We start from the raw sequence: 18,713 nt of genomic DNA, 5'->3' as shown, positions 1-18,713 counted from the left end.
TTGGGGCTAGGTGACTCAAGGAATAAAAATTGGAGTTAGACCGAAGAGTGGAGTTTGAAGAACACACATCTGACAGGGGTGTAAGGCTGCAGCGGATTGCTGAGTTAGGGAGGGACAAGACCATGGACGTGTTTGAAAGTAAGGATGAGAATTTTAAAATCAGGATGTCACTGGATCCAGAGTCAATGTAGGTTATTTGATCATATCAATCATCTGGATGATAATGTGATAAATTCGATCAGCAAATTTGCTGATGAGACAAAGATTGGAGGTGTAGTGGACAGTGAGGAAGGTTTTCAAAGCTTGAAGAGGGATTTGGACCAGCTAGAAAAATGGGCTGAAAATTGGCAGATGGAGTTTAACGCAGACAAGTGTGAGGTATTGCACTTTGGAAGGATAAACCAAGGTAGAACGTACAAGGTAAATGGTAGGACACTGAAGAGTGCAGTAGAACAGAGGGATCTGGGAATACAGATACATAATTCCCTAAAAGTGGTGTCAGGTAGATAGGGTCGTAAAGAGTGCTTTTGGAACATTGGCCTTTACAAATCAAAGTATTGAGTATAACAGTTGGAATGTGAGGTTGTATAAGACGTTGGTGAGGCCGAATTTAGAGTATTGCGTGCAGTTTTAGTCACCTAATTACAGGAAGGATATTAATAAAGTTGAAAGATTGCAGAGAAAGTTTGCAAGGATGTTGCTGGGACTTGAGAAACAGAGTTACAGAGAAAGGTTGAAAAGGTTAGGACTTTATTCCATGGAGCGTAGAAAAATGAGGGGGAGATTTGATAGAGGTGTATAGAATTATGATGGGTATAGATAGAGTGAATGCAAGCAGGCTTTTTCCACTGAGGCTAGGGGAGAAAAAAACTAGAGGACATGGGTTAAGGGTGAAGGTGGAAAAGTTTAAAGGGAATACTGGGGAGGGTTCTTCACACAGAAAGTGGTGGCAGTGTGGAATGAGCTGCCAGATGAAATGGTAAATGCGGGCTCACTTTTATCATTTAAGAAAAACTTGGACAGGTCCATGGATGAGAGGGGTGTGGAGGAATATGGTCCAGGTGCAGGTCAGTGGGACTAGGCAGAAAAATGGTTCAGCGCAGCCAAGAAGGACCAAAAGGCCTGTTTCTGTGCTGTAATGTTCTATGGTTCTAAATTCTATACAAGGCTAGCCTATCCACAGCAGGCGACCTGCCCATTCCAAGTATTGATTTACTGAACCTTCTCTGAAGGGTCTGGGCTTGACAAGGTGGATGCTTTCACTGGTTGGAGAGTCTTGAACAAGGGGCCACAGCTACAAGATAAAGGACAGGTCATTTAAAACTGAGGAGAGATTTCTTCTCACAGAGGGTGGTGAATCTCTGGAATTCTCTGCCCCAAAGGGTGGTGGGATCTGGATCATTAGAAGTATTTAAAGTGGAAGTCGATAACTATTTGATAGATCGAAGAAGAGGGCTGTTGGGAAATAGCACGGAAAAGGAGTTCAGGCTGGCATAGGTCAACCATGATTGTATTGAATGGTGGGGCAGGCTTGAAGGGCCTGGTGGCCTACTCCTGCTTCTATTTCTTGTGTTCTTGTGAACTGCTTCCATGCATTTCACAAGGGGTGCAGGAATAAAGAGACTTTGGTGTTTATATGCACAAATCATCGAAAGTGGCAGGACAGGTGGAGAGAACAATTAATACAACATGTAATATTCTGGGCTTTATTAATTACAGCATAGGGTAGAAGGACAAAGAGGTTATGCTGAATTTCTATATAACACTAAGTAGACCTCAGCTGGAATGCGTAGAGTTCTGGGAATCATACTTTTGGAAAGACGTGATTGCATTGGAAAGAGAGCAGAAGAGGTTTACAAGAATGGTGCCAGGAATGAGAAACTTCAGTTATGAGGATAGATTAGAGGGGTTGGGACTGATCTCATTGGAGAGAAGGCGATCAAGAAGAGGTTTGATAGAGATGTTCAAAATCGTGAGGATACTGGACAGAGTACATAGGGAGAAATATTCTCCTTGTAAGGATCAAAAGAGGGTACAAATTGAAGACAATTTGCAAAAGAAGCAAATGTGGTGCGAGAAAAAAGCTTTTTCATGCAAGTGGTTCAAGTCTGGAATGCACTGCTTGGGAGTGTGGGGGAGGCAGGTTCAATTGAGGCATTCAAAAGGACATTGTTTCAAATAATCATCTACTGTGCAGGAGTACAGGGAAAAGGCAGAAGAACAGTTCAAAGTCATAATGCTTGTTTGCAGAGCCGGTGCAGACACGATGGGCCAAATGGCCTCCTTCTTGCCAATCCATGAATGCAACTGATCTGACTGATATGGATTTTAGCAAGGCTTTATCAAGTCAAAATTGGCTGACAGAGGCAGGAAACAGAGGGTCGTAGTTAAGGGAAGTTTCTGTGATTGAAGTTTCAAGTGCGATTCCACAGGGCTCAGTGCAGGGGTCTGCCTATTGTTGATGTAGATTAATGATTTGGACTTAAATGCAAAGTCAAGGATGACATGAAAATTGGTAGGGTGATAAATATTGAGGAGGATAGCATAAACTGCAGGAGTATATCAGTGGACTGGTCCATTGGGCAGAGCAGAGGCAAACGGAATATAACCCAGCTAAGTGTGAGGTAATGAATGTGCTTGGGGAGGGCTTACATGGCAAACGATTACACTATAAATGGTAGGTCCCTGGATAGTACTGAAGATTAGGGTAACCTTGGAGTGCGTATGCACAGACTCTGAAGATTTCAAGGCAGGTAGATAAGTTGGCTAAGAAAGCACACAAGATACTCACCTTTATTAGCTGAAGCATAAAACACAAGAGCAGAGACGTCATGCTGGAACTGCATAAACACTGGTTAGGCCACAACTGGAGTACTGCGTGTAGTTTTGTTCAGGAAGGGTTTGACTGCACCGGACAGGGTGCAGAGGAGATTTACCAGGATGATGCCTGGGCTGGAAACTTTAAGCTATGAGGAAAGATTGGATGGACTGGGGCTGTTTTCCTTGGACAATGAAAGTTGAGAGGGGACCTGACAGAGGAGTATAGGATTGTGAGGAACATGGATAGAGTGGATAGGAAGGCATTTTTTCCATTTGGAGAGGGATCAATAACCAGGGGATAAGGATTTAAGGTAAGAAGTAGAAGCTAAGTGGGGGAGTGGCAGAGAAGAGTAAGTCTGGAACCTGCTGCCTGAAAGAATCGTTGAGTTAAAAACTCTTGTAGTATTTAAATATTCACTTGCGCTGCCGTTGCCTCCAGGGCTACGGGCTAAGCCCTGGAAAATTAGATTAATGTAGTTAGATCTTTGTTGACCAACGTGATCACGATGGGCTGAATGGCCTCCTCTGTGGTTTAAACATCTTGAGAATGTATTCCTTAAAAAACTCCAATAAATTGGTTAAACATAATTTCCTTTTTACAAAACCGTGTCAATTCTGCCTGATTGTCTTACACTTATTCAAATGTCCTATTATAATAAGTTAATAGCTTCTAGCAATTTCCCCATAACATGTTAAATTAATTGGCCTATAGTTTCCTGCATTCTGTCTCCCATCTTTTTGAATAAAGGAATTACATTTGCTATTTTCCAATGTAACACAACCTTCCCTGCACCTCAAGGATTTTGGAAAATTAAAACCAAAGCATCAACAATGTCATTAGCCTAGGATGAACTATATCTGGCCCGGGGACTTGTCACCCTCGGTTCCAACATTTTGCTCAGTACCACTTCCCTGGCGATTGTCATTTCCCTGAGTTTCTCCCTCTCTTCCATTTCTGATTTACAGCTATTTCTGAGACATTACTTGTTTTCTCTATAGTAAAGAGCAACGCAAAATACTGGCTCAATTCATCTGCCATTTTCCATTCTTATCCTCCAGGCTTACTTTCTACAGGATCAAAGCTCACTTTTTGTTAACCCTTTTTTAAAAGAGTCACAGAAACTCTTATTATTTGTCTTTACATTTCTAGCTAGCTTTCGCTCATGGTAATTTTTCCCTCAATATTTTTGTCATCCTTCGCTATTCTTTATATTTTGTCTAATTTTCTGACTTGCCTCTAATCATTGCATTATGTTTTCTCTTTAAGTTTTCTCTTTAATGGGTCCTCCCCTTGGGAATTTTTCTCTCGTTGGAATGCATCTTATCCCCTTAAACATCTGCCACTGTATTTCTATTGACCTATCCCTTAATCTCATTTTCCAATTCAATTTTGCTAGCTCTACTTTCATACACTCATAATTGCTCTTATTTAAATTTAAAATACTAATTTTAGACACATTCTTCTCTCCCTCAAACTGACTATAAAATTCAGTCCTATTATAATCACTGCTACCTAGGGGTACCTTCATTATGAGGTAATTAATTAATCCCAACTAATTTCATAATACCAAGTCTAATACAACTTGTTCCCTAATCGCTTTCAGAATGCGCTCTAAGAAATTATCCTGAAAGCAGATTATGAATTTATCATCGACAGCAGGCTTTTTCAAATTGGAGTTGTGAGCTGTTGGTGGGTTGCAGGATGCTAAAAATAGGCCACTGGATAAATTCCCACTGCCCTATACACTGATCCTGTTGAAAAATGCATGCAGGTTTTCTGTTAATAGCACACATTTTGTAGAAGGCAGCACGATAATGAAAACTTTTAAGACGATGACATAGCCCGCATGAGGACTAGAAAAGCTTAGTACGGCCTATTACAAATCAAATTATGTCCATTGTATGCAGGGCATAGGTAAGAATTGGGAGACAGATGCATTTTTAAATGTACAGTAAATCCAATTTGGACTGCGACTATAGCAGCAGTACTGCAGCTTGCCTGGTCAGTGGAATCTGCCTGAGTCTTGAAATACACAGCAGGCTGGAACTTCAGAGTTTGACAAGTCTCTCAAAATCCAACTCATTAATTTTTCTGTGCGCATAAAAATATTTTGCTGTTGAATCAATTTCAAACTGAGATGATGCCTGAAAAACAGGAAAGCCATTGAGGCTTTTTTTTAAAAATTACAAATATATGTGAGAAAGGATAATTGACACATTAACTACAGATGTCAATGGGTGCAGCAAAACGTAGTTGTTGATGTGTCATATCCCACCTACCAGGCAGGTTTATTGATGGGATAGTAACTGATAAGAGGTAACTGGCGACTGCCTATTAAATTTCCACCAAATAGCAGCACATTGATCTGGTAAGCTCTTCATTCTAAAGGCGTATCTTATACGAGAAATCTGTCACACATAAACAGCAGTCAAATTTCTGTGGATGACTGGCGCACAGTAGATGACTGTATTGTTTGATTTCAGACATTTATCTTGAACGTATATATTGACGAGAGAAGTTTGCAAAATACTGACACCAATTTCCTTTGCGGCAGAATATGGCCTGAATAAATTGGAAAATGGATCTGAAACAGACCTTCTGATGTTTCATGTACTGTATAATGTTAATACAAAGTGGAAAGATCACATTTCATTCCACTCCACATCCCACATGACGTGAGTTATGACGGATGGTCATATGGAAAAAGTGGGTCGTCGGAAAAAAGTTTGAAAAAACACTGATCTACAGTACGTTTGCCCATTTGATTACTCCAGTCTATACGTAGGTTAAAATCCCCCACGATAATTGCCGCACCTTCCTGACAAGCTCTTATTATTTCTTCTTTGATACCTCATCCTGTGTTTAATGTTTTGTCATTCTGTACATCACTCTCAAAATAGGAAGGACCCTCCAATTCCCCCTCCAGTCTATCTGCAATGACCAAATTGCTTGAACTATTAATCAAGCACTTCATTCAACATACACATTACCAGGCTACCTAATTGTAGAGGTACAAGAAGACATTGCCCTCAAGAAGACATTCTTGAGGGCATTTAGGGACAGGCAACAAATGCTTTTCACACCAATATGCTCAATACAGAATGGCACAATGCTGCCTCACAGCGCCAGGGACCCAGGTTCAATTCCCAGCTTGGGTCGCTGTCTGTGCAGAGGCTGCACATTCTCCCCGTGTCTGCATGGGTCCCCGTTTCCGCACCCCCCCCCACCCCTGGGCGCTCTAGTTTTCTCCTGCAATCTGAATGACGTGCTGATAAGGTGCATCAGCCATGCTAAATTCTCCCTCACTGTATCTGAACAGGTGCCGGTGTGTGGCGACTCGCAGGTTTTCACTGTAACTTCATTGCAATGTTAATGCAAGCTTACTTGTGACATCTGTGAATGAATAAAAATGTATTTGACAGCTTCCTTCATACACTGTGCAATGAAAGCCCACTAAAGCTTAATGAAATTTATTGAAAATGTAATTTAAAGTAAAGTTTACCCATTCATTCTGGATAGAACAATGTGACAACTGCCAATAGAGACAAAGGTGTACAAGAATAGTTCATAGGGGCCCCAGATTAGTCCAGACATGCTTGGCAAAAATGGTTAACGTTACTTACAGATTAAAAGAACATGGCAAACGCCATTTCCAAAAGTACTGCTGTACTTGTACATAATCAATTTTACAACCCTTCTCCTCCCCTCTCCCAAATTCAAACAGTTTCTGTTCAAGATCAAGTCAGGAGTTCCACAGAAATGTAAAAATCTCTCAAGAAATCACAGAGACTGTGTACAGGCACTCTGCTGAATCATTCTACTCAGCTTCACTGCACTGAGGTATTCCTGTAACAACCCACAGCAGATGAGGTGGATAATTGGTTCATTTGGGCCCTGATTACCCAACTCTCTATCTGGGTACAAGAGAAAAGGTCTGTCAACAGCTCTCTGATCTGAACAAATGTGTTTTGCAGAGTGCAAGTTGTGGACCTGTGTGTTACTGAATGAAATAATATCACCCCAACTGTCACAGCAATGATCATTCATTAAGAAACAATCACAATTTGATTAAGTAAACAAACTCCTTCCACCTGTTCTCAAAGTCAAGCTGTGCATCAAAAATTATCCTCTCCCCTCCAACTAATGTAACAACAGATATTGGGATAAAAAAGGACAGAGTCTGACATTCAAAATTTACTAAAACATACGAAAACAAGGATTAAAACACTGGATCTTCAGACTTGAGAACCCAACATGAACATTTTCCCTGGTTCAGCAATCCTTCTCTCGGGGATCGGTGCTGAGTCCACTGTTATTTGTCATTTTTATTAATGATTCGGAAGAGAATTTAAGAAGCGTGGTTAGTAAGCTTGTAGATGGCACCAAGATTAGTGGCAAAGTGGACAGTGAAGAAATTTATCTCGGATTGTAACGGAATCTTGATCAATTGGGCCGGTGGGCTGACAAATGGCAGATGGAGTTTAATTTAGATAAATGTAAAGTGATGCATTTTGGGAGACTGAACTAGAACAGGACTTACTCAGTTAATGGTAGGGCATTGAGGAGAGTTATACAACAAAGATATGTAGAGGAACAGGTTCATAGCTCCTTGAAAGTGAGTCACAGGTGGACAGTGCTTTCTTTCGTTGATCAGAACATTGAATACAGGAGTTGGGACATCTTGTTGACTTTTTTCTCTGGAGTGTAGGAGGCTGAGGGGGTGACCTTATAGAGGTCTATAAATTGAGAGCATAGATCAGATACACAGTCAATATCTTTCCCAAAAGGTAGGGGAGTCTAAAACTAGACGGCATAGGTTTAAGGTGAGAAGGGAGAGATACAAAAGGATCCAGATGGGCAATTTTTTCACACAGAGGGTGGTGACTGTCTGGAACAAGCTGCCAGAGATAGTAGTAGAGGCGGGTACAATTTTGTCTTTTAAAAAGCATTTTGATAGTTACATGGGTAAAAATGGGTATACAGGGATATGGGCCAAACAAAGGCAATTGGGATTAACTTAGGAGTTTAAAATAAAAGATGGCACGGACAAGTTGGGCTGAAGGGCCTGTTTCAATGCTGTAAACCTCTATGACACTCATGTCCAAATCATTCTTTAGTTAGAGTTCTGAAGCAATCTACTAGTAACATTAACCTATTTTTCCATTCATGTATTAGCTGGTGTGCTGCACATTTGCAACTTTGTTTTTGTTTTTTTGGGAATAGCAGTCAATCCATCCCTTCGAGATTGTTGTGCTATCCTACCTGTCTGCTCAAGTCAATTTTAATTTCTACTGATAAGAGTTTGGTTTGTTAAGCTGTCTCAATAACACAACGGTTTGCACCGTAGGATGGCACGGTGGCACAGTGGTTAGCACTGCTGCCTCTCAGTGTCAGGGACAAGGCTCGAAGCCCAGCTTGAATCACCGTCTGTGTGGAATTTGCACGTTCTCTGTGTCTGTGTGGGTTCCCTCCAGGTGCTCCGGTTTCCTCCCACAGTCTGAAAGATGTGCTGGTTAGGTGCATTGACCCAGACAGGTGCCAGAGTGTGATGACTAGGGGATTTTCACAGTAACTTCATTGCAGTGTTAATATAAGCCTTATTTGTGACTAATAAATAAACTTTACTTTTTTTTTACAGTGATCAACAATACATCAGCCATGATCTAGGGTGGTTTTCACTGCAGATGAAGACACTCGGCTGAAGTGGTGAGGAACCGCTGGCTTGTTTTCTCTGGACCCTCTTTTCGACTATCTAAACTTTTCACTTCTGTCCACCTTTTCAATTGTCCTTCTGAATAATCAGCCGCAGAGATCATAGCCCTCAGCGCCTCTTTTCCCCATTGTCAGTGTCAAGATCTGCCAACTTCCTATCTCATCGGCAACATCCTTGTGGCAGAGAAATACATGCCCAAGTTGTGACCCTATGACCAGTTCACCACACAGAAGGTCTTTGCATATATGGCAAGTCATCCATGGCTGGGTCAATGCAGCTGTTACTTGCTTAGCAACAACTGTATACTGATGGAATTAGCATGCTCCAGGTGCTGGCATTGATTGGGAGCCCCATCAAAGACTGGAACACTGGTGAATCTGGACAGCACTGCATTGTCGAGCATGTTAATCAGATAAAACAATTCTACCTAGGCTATTATAAAGTATTTGGTATAAAATCTAGAGCTGGGAGAGGAGTTTTATTCTGTATCTAACCTTCACCTGTCCACATTTTTGGTACCAGCTTTGTTCAAGGGAAGAAAAAACAAATGTCTGAGACAAATGCCAAGCGCTCCTAAGCTTCCCACCCTTCCTTTTTTATCTCTTGCATGGGATTTGGGTGTTGCTGGCTTAGGCCATTGCTGATCACTAACTGCCCTTGAGAAGGTGGTGGTGAGATCTGGTATGATCTGGGGTGGCACAGTGGCTAACACTGCTGCTTCAGTGTTAGGGACCTGGGTTCAATTCCAGCCTTGGCTGACTGTCAGCATGTGTGGAGTTTTCACATTCTCCCAATGTCTGCATGGGTTTCCTCCCACACTCCAAAGATGCATAGGTTAGGTGGATTGACTACGCTAAACTGTCCCTTAGTGTTAAAAGATGTGCAGTTTAGGTGGATTAGCTGGTAAACGTGAGGGATTACAGGGACAGGGCGGCGGGAGGGGGTGTGCTTGGATGACTTGGCTTTAGTGAGTCTGTGCAGACTCAGTGGGCCGAATGGCCTCCCTCTGCTCTGTGGCGATTCTATGATTTTTCTATAGTAGTTTGGATAACTGAGTGGCTTGCTGGTCCACTTCAAAGGGCAGTTAAACATCAATCAATTTGTGGAATCACATGTAGGCAGACCAGGCAAGGGCATCAGATTTTCTTCCCTAAAAGGTATGAGTGAACTGGGTGAGTTTTTGCAACAGCTTACAATTCCAGATTTATTAATTGATTTTAAATTCCAACAGCTGCCACACAAGATGCAAACCCATGTCCAAAGAGCATTAGCCTGGGCCTGAGGATTACTTGTCCACTGAAATTACCATTACACCACCATCTCCCTAATTTTTCATAGATGCGTTTACAGGAACTGCTGCCAACTGCTTTACAATTTATTGAGCTGTGTGTGTCCCTATGGTCTGACGGTGTGACACAAACTTTGTTATGGTTAATTAACATATCCCTCTTGCACTCATTATGCTTATCTGTTGACAGAAACAATCCTTCCATGAGGGATTAACCTTTGTGACAAAGGGAACACTGGCAATTTTTTCTTAGAAACAGAGCATATTAAGTACTGTGTGGTGACCTTTCCACACACCATTACCGAACATCAAAGTACTCGTGTCTTTTCTGTACACACTCCTTTCTCTCATTTTTTAAAAAGTAAATATTTAATTGCACAAATCTAGTCCAAGAACGATATTGTACGTTTTTTATCTGACTGAGTCGGCCTCTCATAGTGAAGGTGACAATGAGGGTTTAGACACAAAGCTACCACTGTCTCCACACCCTCTCATCCCAAAAGGTCAAGAAATACAGGAGCTTAATGCAGAAAACTGTGGTCTCAATTTGATATATTACTATTCATAACAATGTGCCTACATATGATGCCACGCTACACCTAACATTACCCTTTCTACTGTCCCCTCAATATCACCTCAACCTTAAAGACCTATTCACCCACTCTCCCACTCGCAAACTACCATTCCACCTCCACTCAATTTCCTCCCCATATGATGTAACTTTTTCAATTTCATTCCATCTTTTTGATAACTCCAAACGCTTTCAATTGTATTTCTTCCTCCTCTATCTCTCATTCCTTTCTTTCTCTCACCCGAACCACTCCCCTACTAACCAACGTTTTATGACATTTAAAGTAAAGAATCGGCTCAAAGCATTTCACAAATGAGAAACATTGGTTAAAATTTTAAAAGTTTAAAGTTTATTTATTAATGTCACAAGTAGGCTTACATTAACACTGCAGTGAAGTTACTGTAAAAATCCTCTAGTTGCCACACTCTGCGCCTGTTTGGATACACTGAGGGAAATTTAGCATGGCCAATGCACCTAACCAAAGAACAAAAACAGCCCAGGAAACAGGCCCTTCGGCCCAACGAGCCCGCACCGCCATCTCAACACCACCAGTCCCCCTCTCCACCCACGACCCTTGTCTAATGTTTTATGGCCATCCAGATTGAGGGAAACTGATTTAGGGACAATTTATTCCTGCCAACCAGCCTAACAGCACATCTTTGGGGTGTGGGAGGAAACCGGAGCACCCGGAGAAAACCCACGCAAGCACGGGGAGAATGCGCAAACTCCCACAGACACCGACCCAAATCCATGTGTCTGCACAGCAATCAGCGACAGTCACTGAGCTGTCGTCTTGCCCAGTATCTGGTCCAGTTTAGGCACACACTAACGACATGAAGCACTAGGCCAATCTCGAACAACCAAGAGCAGCCCCAGTACGACCCATCGTGTGTATGCACCTCGTTGGACATGAGGCGGACCGACTTATAACCTGTGAATGAAAAGGGAAAATAAAAACATGATTATTATACCATATCCATTTACCTTACCAGGGATGCCCCAATGCTAATGACCCTTATTTAAAACAATCTCCTATATCCACCCATCTCCAACCCAGTCACGTGCCTGTCTAAGTTCCTCTTAAATGACTCTAGCGTGTTTGCCTCCACCACCTTACTTGGCAGAGCATTCCATACCCCTACTACCCTCTGTGTGAAAAACCTCCCTCTAATATCTGTGTTGTACCTCTCCCCCCTCACCTTAAAGTCCATGGCCCCTTGTCCTACGTGTCTCTATCACAGGAAATAGCTTACCTCTGTTTACTCTATCTATACCCTTCATAATCTTATATACCTCTATTAGATCCCCCCTCAGTCGGCGTCTTTCAAGGGAAAAGAGCCCCAATTTCTTCAATCTTTCCTCATACCCCAGTCCTACCATACCAGGCAACATCCTGGTAAACCTCCTCTGCACTCTCTCCAGAGTCTCCACGTCCTTCTGGTAGTAAGGCGACCAGAACTGGACGCAGTACTCCAAATGCGGCCTAACCAACGTTCTGTACAACTGCAACATTAGACTCTAGCTCTTACACTCTATACCCCAAACCAGCACATCTTTCAGACTGTGGGAGGAAACCGAAGCACCTAGAGGAAACCCATGCAGACACAGGAGACGTGCAGACTCCTCACAGACAGTGACCCAAGCTCCCTGATGCTGTAAGGCAGCAGTGCTAACCACTGTGCTATCATGCTGCCCATTGATGCTTGGTCATGAAGGGGAAATTAGGATGTCAGCCAAACATTTGGTAAAAGAAGTGGGTTTGGAGGAGACTCATTTTGAAAAAGGAAAGAATTAGCTCAGGAATTTCTGTTATAAAGATAGCTTGGAGAAGTTAAGGCCTTTTCCTTAGAGGAATGTTTAAAATCGCAAGGGGTTGGGGCAGAGTAGATAGGGAGAAACTACTTCCCCTTGTGAAAGGATTGAGAACAAGGGGGCATAGATTTAAAGTAATTAGTGAAGGAAGAAAATATGAAATAAAGAAAATCATTTTCACACAGTGAATAGTTAGAGATCTGGATTGCAGTGCCTGAATGTGTGGTGGAAGCATCAAAAGGGACTGTTATCCACAAAGGGAGAATATGCAGGGTTACAAAACATGAGAAATAGGAGAAGAATGGAGAAATGGCACTAGGTGAGTTGCTCATTTGGAGAACAGATACAATGAGCCAAATGGCACCCTTCTGTGCGTATCACCTGTGTGAATTCCAAAGAATAGGAACACACTGCAACAATGGAGGAGCAAAGGGACGTTTAAAAATGGTGACTGAACAGGTCAAATACAGTATCGCAACAGAATCTGCTCAATGAGAGGGAGACAGCAGCCAACACCACATTACCATTATTTCTAATGAAATATACAAATTGTTCCAATATATACCAATGATGAACATGAAATAAGTGGCTCCTGAAACTAATTAACATTCTCTGTTCTCCTTAGAGCAATAAGCATCTTCACACTAATGTGCTGTTTAAATAAAGACTGAGGAAACGTCACACAGGAAGGTAACTGCAGGGAAATTAGCACAGCGTCCTGAGATATAGCTTATTAAAAAACTGATGTTGACGTCTAGAGAGGAATTTCCCCTTCAGAAATATCAGGCTGGGATATGAGAAATCAATTCTAAACGTGCTTCCAGGCTAAAAAACAGAGGTTGCAAAGCGTCAGCAATGTCAAGTTTTAGAGATGGAGTAATTATTTTGACCAAAATGAGCACAGTTCCTCTTAGATGACGAAAATGGTTTTAGCAGGATACCAAAGCACCCACAAACACCAGCACTGTCACGTAACACAGTAAATGGAAAGTGCGGTTAGCTTCACTGCACAGCTATTTTGCATCAAGAGTGAGAAAAGGACATAAATAAACTGAAAAATACAGCTCAATGTTCCCATAAATTACACCAAATTTGAGCAACTGACATTATCATCTAATCACATGGCTTTACCATGTAACATTGTGAAGAATCTCTGTATATCCCCTGTCAAGCCAATATAAGCTTCAAGATGTGGCGCCCAAAACTAAACAAAGTACCCTGATAAGGAGAGGTAATTTTGGTTCGCCGCCCTGAGGTACAGAAACAGGTAGTGGCCATTCAGACCCTCGAGCCTGCTCTACCGTTTCATTAAGAACATAAGAAATAGGAGCAGGAGTAGGCCAACTAGCCCTTCGAGCGTGCCCCGCCATTCAATAAGATCATGGCTGATCTGTCGTGGCTCAGTTCCACATTCCCGCCCTCTCCCCATAACCCTTAATCCCCTCTCTTATCAAAAACCCATCAACCCGTGTCTTAAAAATATTTAGCGAGGTAGTCTTCACCACTTCAACGGGCAGAGAATTCCAGAGATTCACCACCCTTTGAGTGAAGAAGTTCCTCCTCAACTCCGTTCTAAACCGCCCCCCCTTTATCTTGAGGCTGTGCCCCCTAGTCCTACTATCCTTTCTGAGCGGAAAGAGTCTCTCCACCTCTATCCTATCCATCCCATTCATCATCTTATACGTCTCAATGAGATCTCCCCTCATTCTTCTAAACTCTAACGAGTACAAGCCTAATTTATTCAGCCTCTCCTCACAGCTCAACCCCCTCAACTCCGGCATCAGCCTAGTAAACCTCCTCTGCACTCCCTCCAAGGCCAAAATATCCTTGCGTAAGTACGGCGCCCAAAACTGCACACAGTACTCCAGCTGCGGCCTCACCAATGCCCTATACAGCTGCAGCAAGACCTCCCTACTTTTATATTCAATCCCCCTCGCTATGAAGGCCAGCATCCCATTTGCCTTCCTGACCACCTGCTGCACCTGCAAGCTGGGTTTTTGCGACTCATGCACAAGGACCCCAAGGTCCCTCTGCACCGTCGCCTGCTGCAGTTTTTCTCCACGTAAGTAATAATCCTTCCTACCATTATTCCTACCAAAGTGGACCACCTTGCACTTGCCAACATTAAATTCCATTTGCCATTTCCTGGCCCATTCTAGCTCATCTGTACCTCTACTGTATTTTCTCTCAGTTTTTTGTTAAGCGATATTGAACCAACCTCTTTAAATTTAATTCTCCACTAAACTCTCCTCCCCCCACATTCCTCTCTTCTCCCCACAATCCCCAATCCCACGCCTCCTCAGTTCTACCCCAGCCCCCATAGCCCCTCTTCTCCCCTGGACCCATACCCCATCTCTCCTCCCATCAACCACACCCCCCCACCTCCTCCCCGGCCCACGGCCCCTCACTTCTCTACCACCCATACAACCCCGCTTGATCCAGCCCTAAAAGTCACTCATCTCCCCACTCCCCCAACTTCACTCCCACACCCCTCACTTCTCTTCATGCCTTTCCCTTGCCTCACTTCCCTCCTGCCCCCACAGCCCCTTACTTTGCACCCACAGATCCTCAACACATCCACCCCCAAACTTCTCCCCCTCACTGCTCTGTCCCCTCTCCATCCCTTCCTCTCCCCCCATTCCCTCTTCCTCTCTCCTTTTGCTGATGACACCACCATAATGGGTCAGATCTGAAACAATGACGAGACAGAGTACAGGAAAAAGATAGAGAACATGGCCAACTGGTGATAACAATAATCTCTCCTTCAATATCAACAAAACGAAGGAGATAATCATTGCCATCAGGAAGCATAGTCGGAACATGCTCCTGTCTATATCAATGGGGACAAAGTAGAAATAGAACATAAGATCTAGGAGCAGGAGTAGGCCACCCGGCCCCTCGAACCTGCTCCGCCATTCAATAAGATCATGGCTGATCTTTTTGTGGACTGAGCTCCACTTAGGAAATTGCGAGGCATCTTGAAGGCAATTGCTTGATAGAGCAGACGCAGCACGGTTTCATTAAAGGGAAGTCGTGTCTGACAAATTTACTGGAGTTCTATGAGGATGTGTCTAGGGCGGTCGATAGAGGAGAGCCGGTGGATGTGGTCTTTCTGGATTTTCAGAAGGCGTTTGACAAAGTACCTCAGAAGAGGTTATTGCAGAAGGTCAGGGGACTTGGAGTTGGGGGTAGGGTGTTAGCGTGGATAGAGGATTGGTTGTCAAATAGGAGGCAGAGAGTGGGGGTCAACGGGTGCTATTCGGATTGGCGGATGGTGACTAGTGGAGTGCCCCAGGGGTCGGTGCTGGGGCCTCAGCTTTTTACCATTTATATAGATGATCTGGAGGAGGGAACCGAGTGTAGGGTGTCGAAATTTGCGGATGACACCAAGATTGGGGGAACGGCAAATTGTGTGGAGGGTGTGGAGAGTCTGCAGAAGGATCTAGATAGGCTGGGCGAATGGGCCAGGAAATGGCAAATGGAATTTAATGTTGGCAAGTGTGAGGTGGTCCACTTTGGTAGGAAGAATGGTAGGAAGGACTATTACTTACGGGGCGAAAAACTGCAGCAGGCGACGGTGCAGAGGGACCTCGGGGTCCTTGTGCATGAGTCGCAAAAACCCAGCTTGCAGGTGCAGCAGGTGGTCAGGAAGGCGAATGGGATGCTGGCCTTCATAGCGAAGGGGATTGAATATAAAAGTAGGGAGGTCTTGCTGCAGCTGTATAGGGCATTGGTGAGGCCGCAGCTGGAGTACTGTGTGCAGTTTTGGGCGCTGCACCTGTGCAAAGATATTTTGGCCTTGGAGGGAGTGCAGAGGAGGTTTACTAGGCTGATACCAGAGTTGAGGGGGTTGAGCTATGAGGAGAGGCTGAATAAACTAGGCTTGTACTCGTTGGAGTTTAGAAGAATGAGGGGAGATCTCATTGAGACGTATAAGATGATGAATGGGATGGATAGGATAGAGGTGGAGAGACTCTTCCCACTGAAAAGATAGTAGGACTAGGGGGCACAGCCTCAAGATAACGTTTTAGAACGGAGTTGAGGAGGAACTTCTTCACTCAAAGGGTGGTGAATCTCTGGAATTCTCTACCCATTGAAGTGGTGGAGGCTGCCTCGCTAAATATTTTCAAGAAGCGGGTTGATGGGTTTTTGATAAGAGAGGGGATTAAGGGTTATGGGGAGAGGGCCGGAAAGTGGAACTGAGCCACAACAGATCAGCCATGATCTTATTGAATGGCGGGGCAGGCTCGAAGGGCCAGATGGCCTACTCTGCTCCTATTTCTTATGTTCTTATGTTCCCCGCCTGCTCACCATAACTCTTAGCTCCTTTACTGTTCAAAATGTATCTATCCTTGCCTTAAAACATTCAATTAGGTAGCCTCAACTGCTTCATTGGGCAGGGAATTCCAGAGATTCAAACCCTGTGTATGAAGAAGTTCCTCCTTAACTCAGTCATAAATCTGATTCCCCATATTTTGAGGCCATGCCCCCTAGTTCTAGTTTCACTCACCAGTGGCCTCTTTTAAGGTCAAACCAAATATACAAACTGAAGTTAAATCAGGACAAAATAAAAGGGGTAGCTTCCCAAAAGGAGGGAGAACAGCCCAAACAGAATCAAAGTACAAAGGAAACTTGAAAACATCTAATTAAAATGTGATTATTAGGGTGGATAATGCACCCCAGCCCCTGCAGTGCCCAACGGGCATGGAAGGCATCAATGCGCCCGCGGATGCCGCATGCTCACTCTCCAGGGACACCTGGCGGCGAACGTAGCCACAGTAGAGGGGCAGACAGTCAGGATGGTCGGCCTCCTCGATCGCCCACTGCCTGGACCTGTAAATGGCACGTTTCGCCAAGTCCAGCAGCAGGTTCATGAGGAGGTCACCTTCCCGACCCACCCCTCTCTGCACCAGGTGCCCGTAGATCAGGAGTGTGAGACTGAAGTGCAAACAAAACATTAATAAAAGGTTCTTCAGGAAAACAAAAAGGGAGTGCAACCTAAGACACAAAACATAGACATGGTCCACGGACTCCACAAGGCCACAGAAGGGGCAAACTTCGGAGCCCGTGAACCAAGGAATCCTACTGTTCTGTGGAACTGCTGCACGCGTCACCCTCCACCCCAGGTCCCTGATGTAATTGGGGGAGATCCCTCCGTAAAGGGACCTCCGCTGTCTGATGGCAACAAGGCCTGCCAAGGTGTATCCAGGCGAGGACGCGGTGGTGGAAGGTGTGCAGCAGCAGCCCGTACAGGAAATGCCTCCGTGCAGTAGAAAAAGGCACGGAGGACATTTCCATGAGGTGGCTCATGCTGTGGGGCACCTAACACAAGGAGGGGGCTGAGGCTTTGGGCCAATGTGGAATTCTGTCCAAGCAGGGGAACACTTGGGCAGGATCCCACTGCACGCCACTCCACCTCGAGACCGCGTGCACTTTCGGGGCCGAGCACGACCGTTCTAACGTCTTGGATGGTTTTGGCTCCGTGCTGGACAGACACCCCTGCGCGCTCAGCCAGCATGCGGGGGCTCATCCTTCCTCCATCCACCATATCCCTGATCTTGGTCACCCCGACGTCCACAGCCTACCTCTCTGTCAGCCACATGAAGTTATACGGCCGGACGAGCAGATTCCTGAGCAGCGGCTCTCGCACGAGAACTGCTACTCCTGATGGGGGAGAGCTGCGTTGCAAGGCAACCGTGTTCCAGACAGTAAGGTAGTCCTGGTAAAAAAAAGGGCAGCTCCCGCAAGGTCGAAACTCACCCCAGATTGATATACAGGAGGGGTACGTCAATATTGAGGCCGCGCCACTGGCGGAAGAAATACGTCATGGGCACACCATCGTGTAGGGGGCTCAATGTAAAGGTATCTCTGCGGGGTTTGGAGGCAGAAGGTCGCTATCTGAGTGCAAAGGCACACCAGACCTTGATCGCCCTCAAGCAGGAGATGCAGAACTGCGGCAGGGACCCAGTGCAGTCGGTTATCCCAGAATTTGTCTTCCACTGTGAAGACCAACACAAAATACCTGTTCAATGCTGCAGTCATTTTCTCATTTCCAATTATTACATCCCCCTTCTCATCCTCTAAAGGACCAATGTTTACTTTAGCCACTCTTTTTCATTTTATATATTTGTAGAAACTTTTGCTATCTGTTTTTATATTCTGAGCTAGTTTACTCCCATAATCAGCCTATCTTTCTTTATAGCTTCTTTCGTGGCTTCCTGCTGATCTTTAAAGATTTCCCAATCCTCAAGGTTCCCACTAATTTTGCCACTTTGTATCCATTTTCTTTCAATTTAATACCCTCTTTTATTTCCTTAGGTATTCATGGAGGATTATCTCTTTTTCAACAGTCCTTCCTTATCACTGGTATAGACTTTTGCTGAGCAAAACGATCGCTTTGAAAGTCCTCCACCGTTCCTCAATTGTCCCACTATAAAGTTTTTGCTACCAGTCTACCTTAGCCAACTCTTCCCTCATCCCACTGTAGTCTCCTTTGTTTAAGCACAAG

At 44.2% G+C, this 18,713-nt stretch overlaps 1 protein-coding gene across 2 annotated transcripts in view; it reads right to left on the bottom strand.

The window, feature by feature from the left end:
* The window catches only part of mmd (monocyte to macrophage differentiation-associated), a 55,285-nt gene extending 36,782 nt beyond the window's left edge, over positions 1-18,503 (bottom strand). The window contains exon 1 of one of the 2 annotated variants that reach the window (XM_080209247.1): positions 17,966-18,503. In XM_080209247.1, coding sequence (XP_080065373.1) covers positions 17,966-18,033 — 68 coding nt within the window. In that variant the 5' untranslated portion in view covers positions 18,034-18,503. The other variant, XM_080209249.1, reaches the window with a different exon arrangement.
* Between the last annotated feature and the right edge of the window lie 210 nt (positions 18,504-18,713).

The sequence above is a fragment of the Carcharhinus amblyrhynchos genome, chromosome 21 (genome assembly GCF_965287045.1).
Source record: "Carcharhinus amblyrhynchos chromosome 21, sCarAmb.v2.hapA, whole genome shotgun sequence".
In the NCBI taxonomy this organism is placed as follows: Eukaryota; Metazoa; Chordata; class Chondrichthyes; order Carcharhiniformes; family Carcharhinidae; genus Carcharhinus; species Carcharhinus amblyrhynchos.
This window is presented reverse-complemented; position numbering and strand designations above follow the sequence as displayed.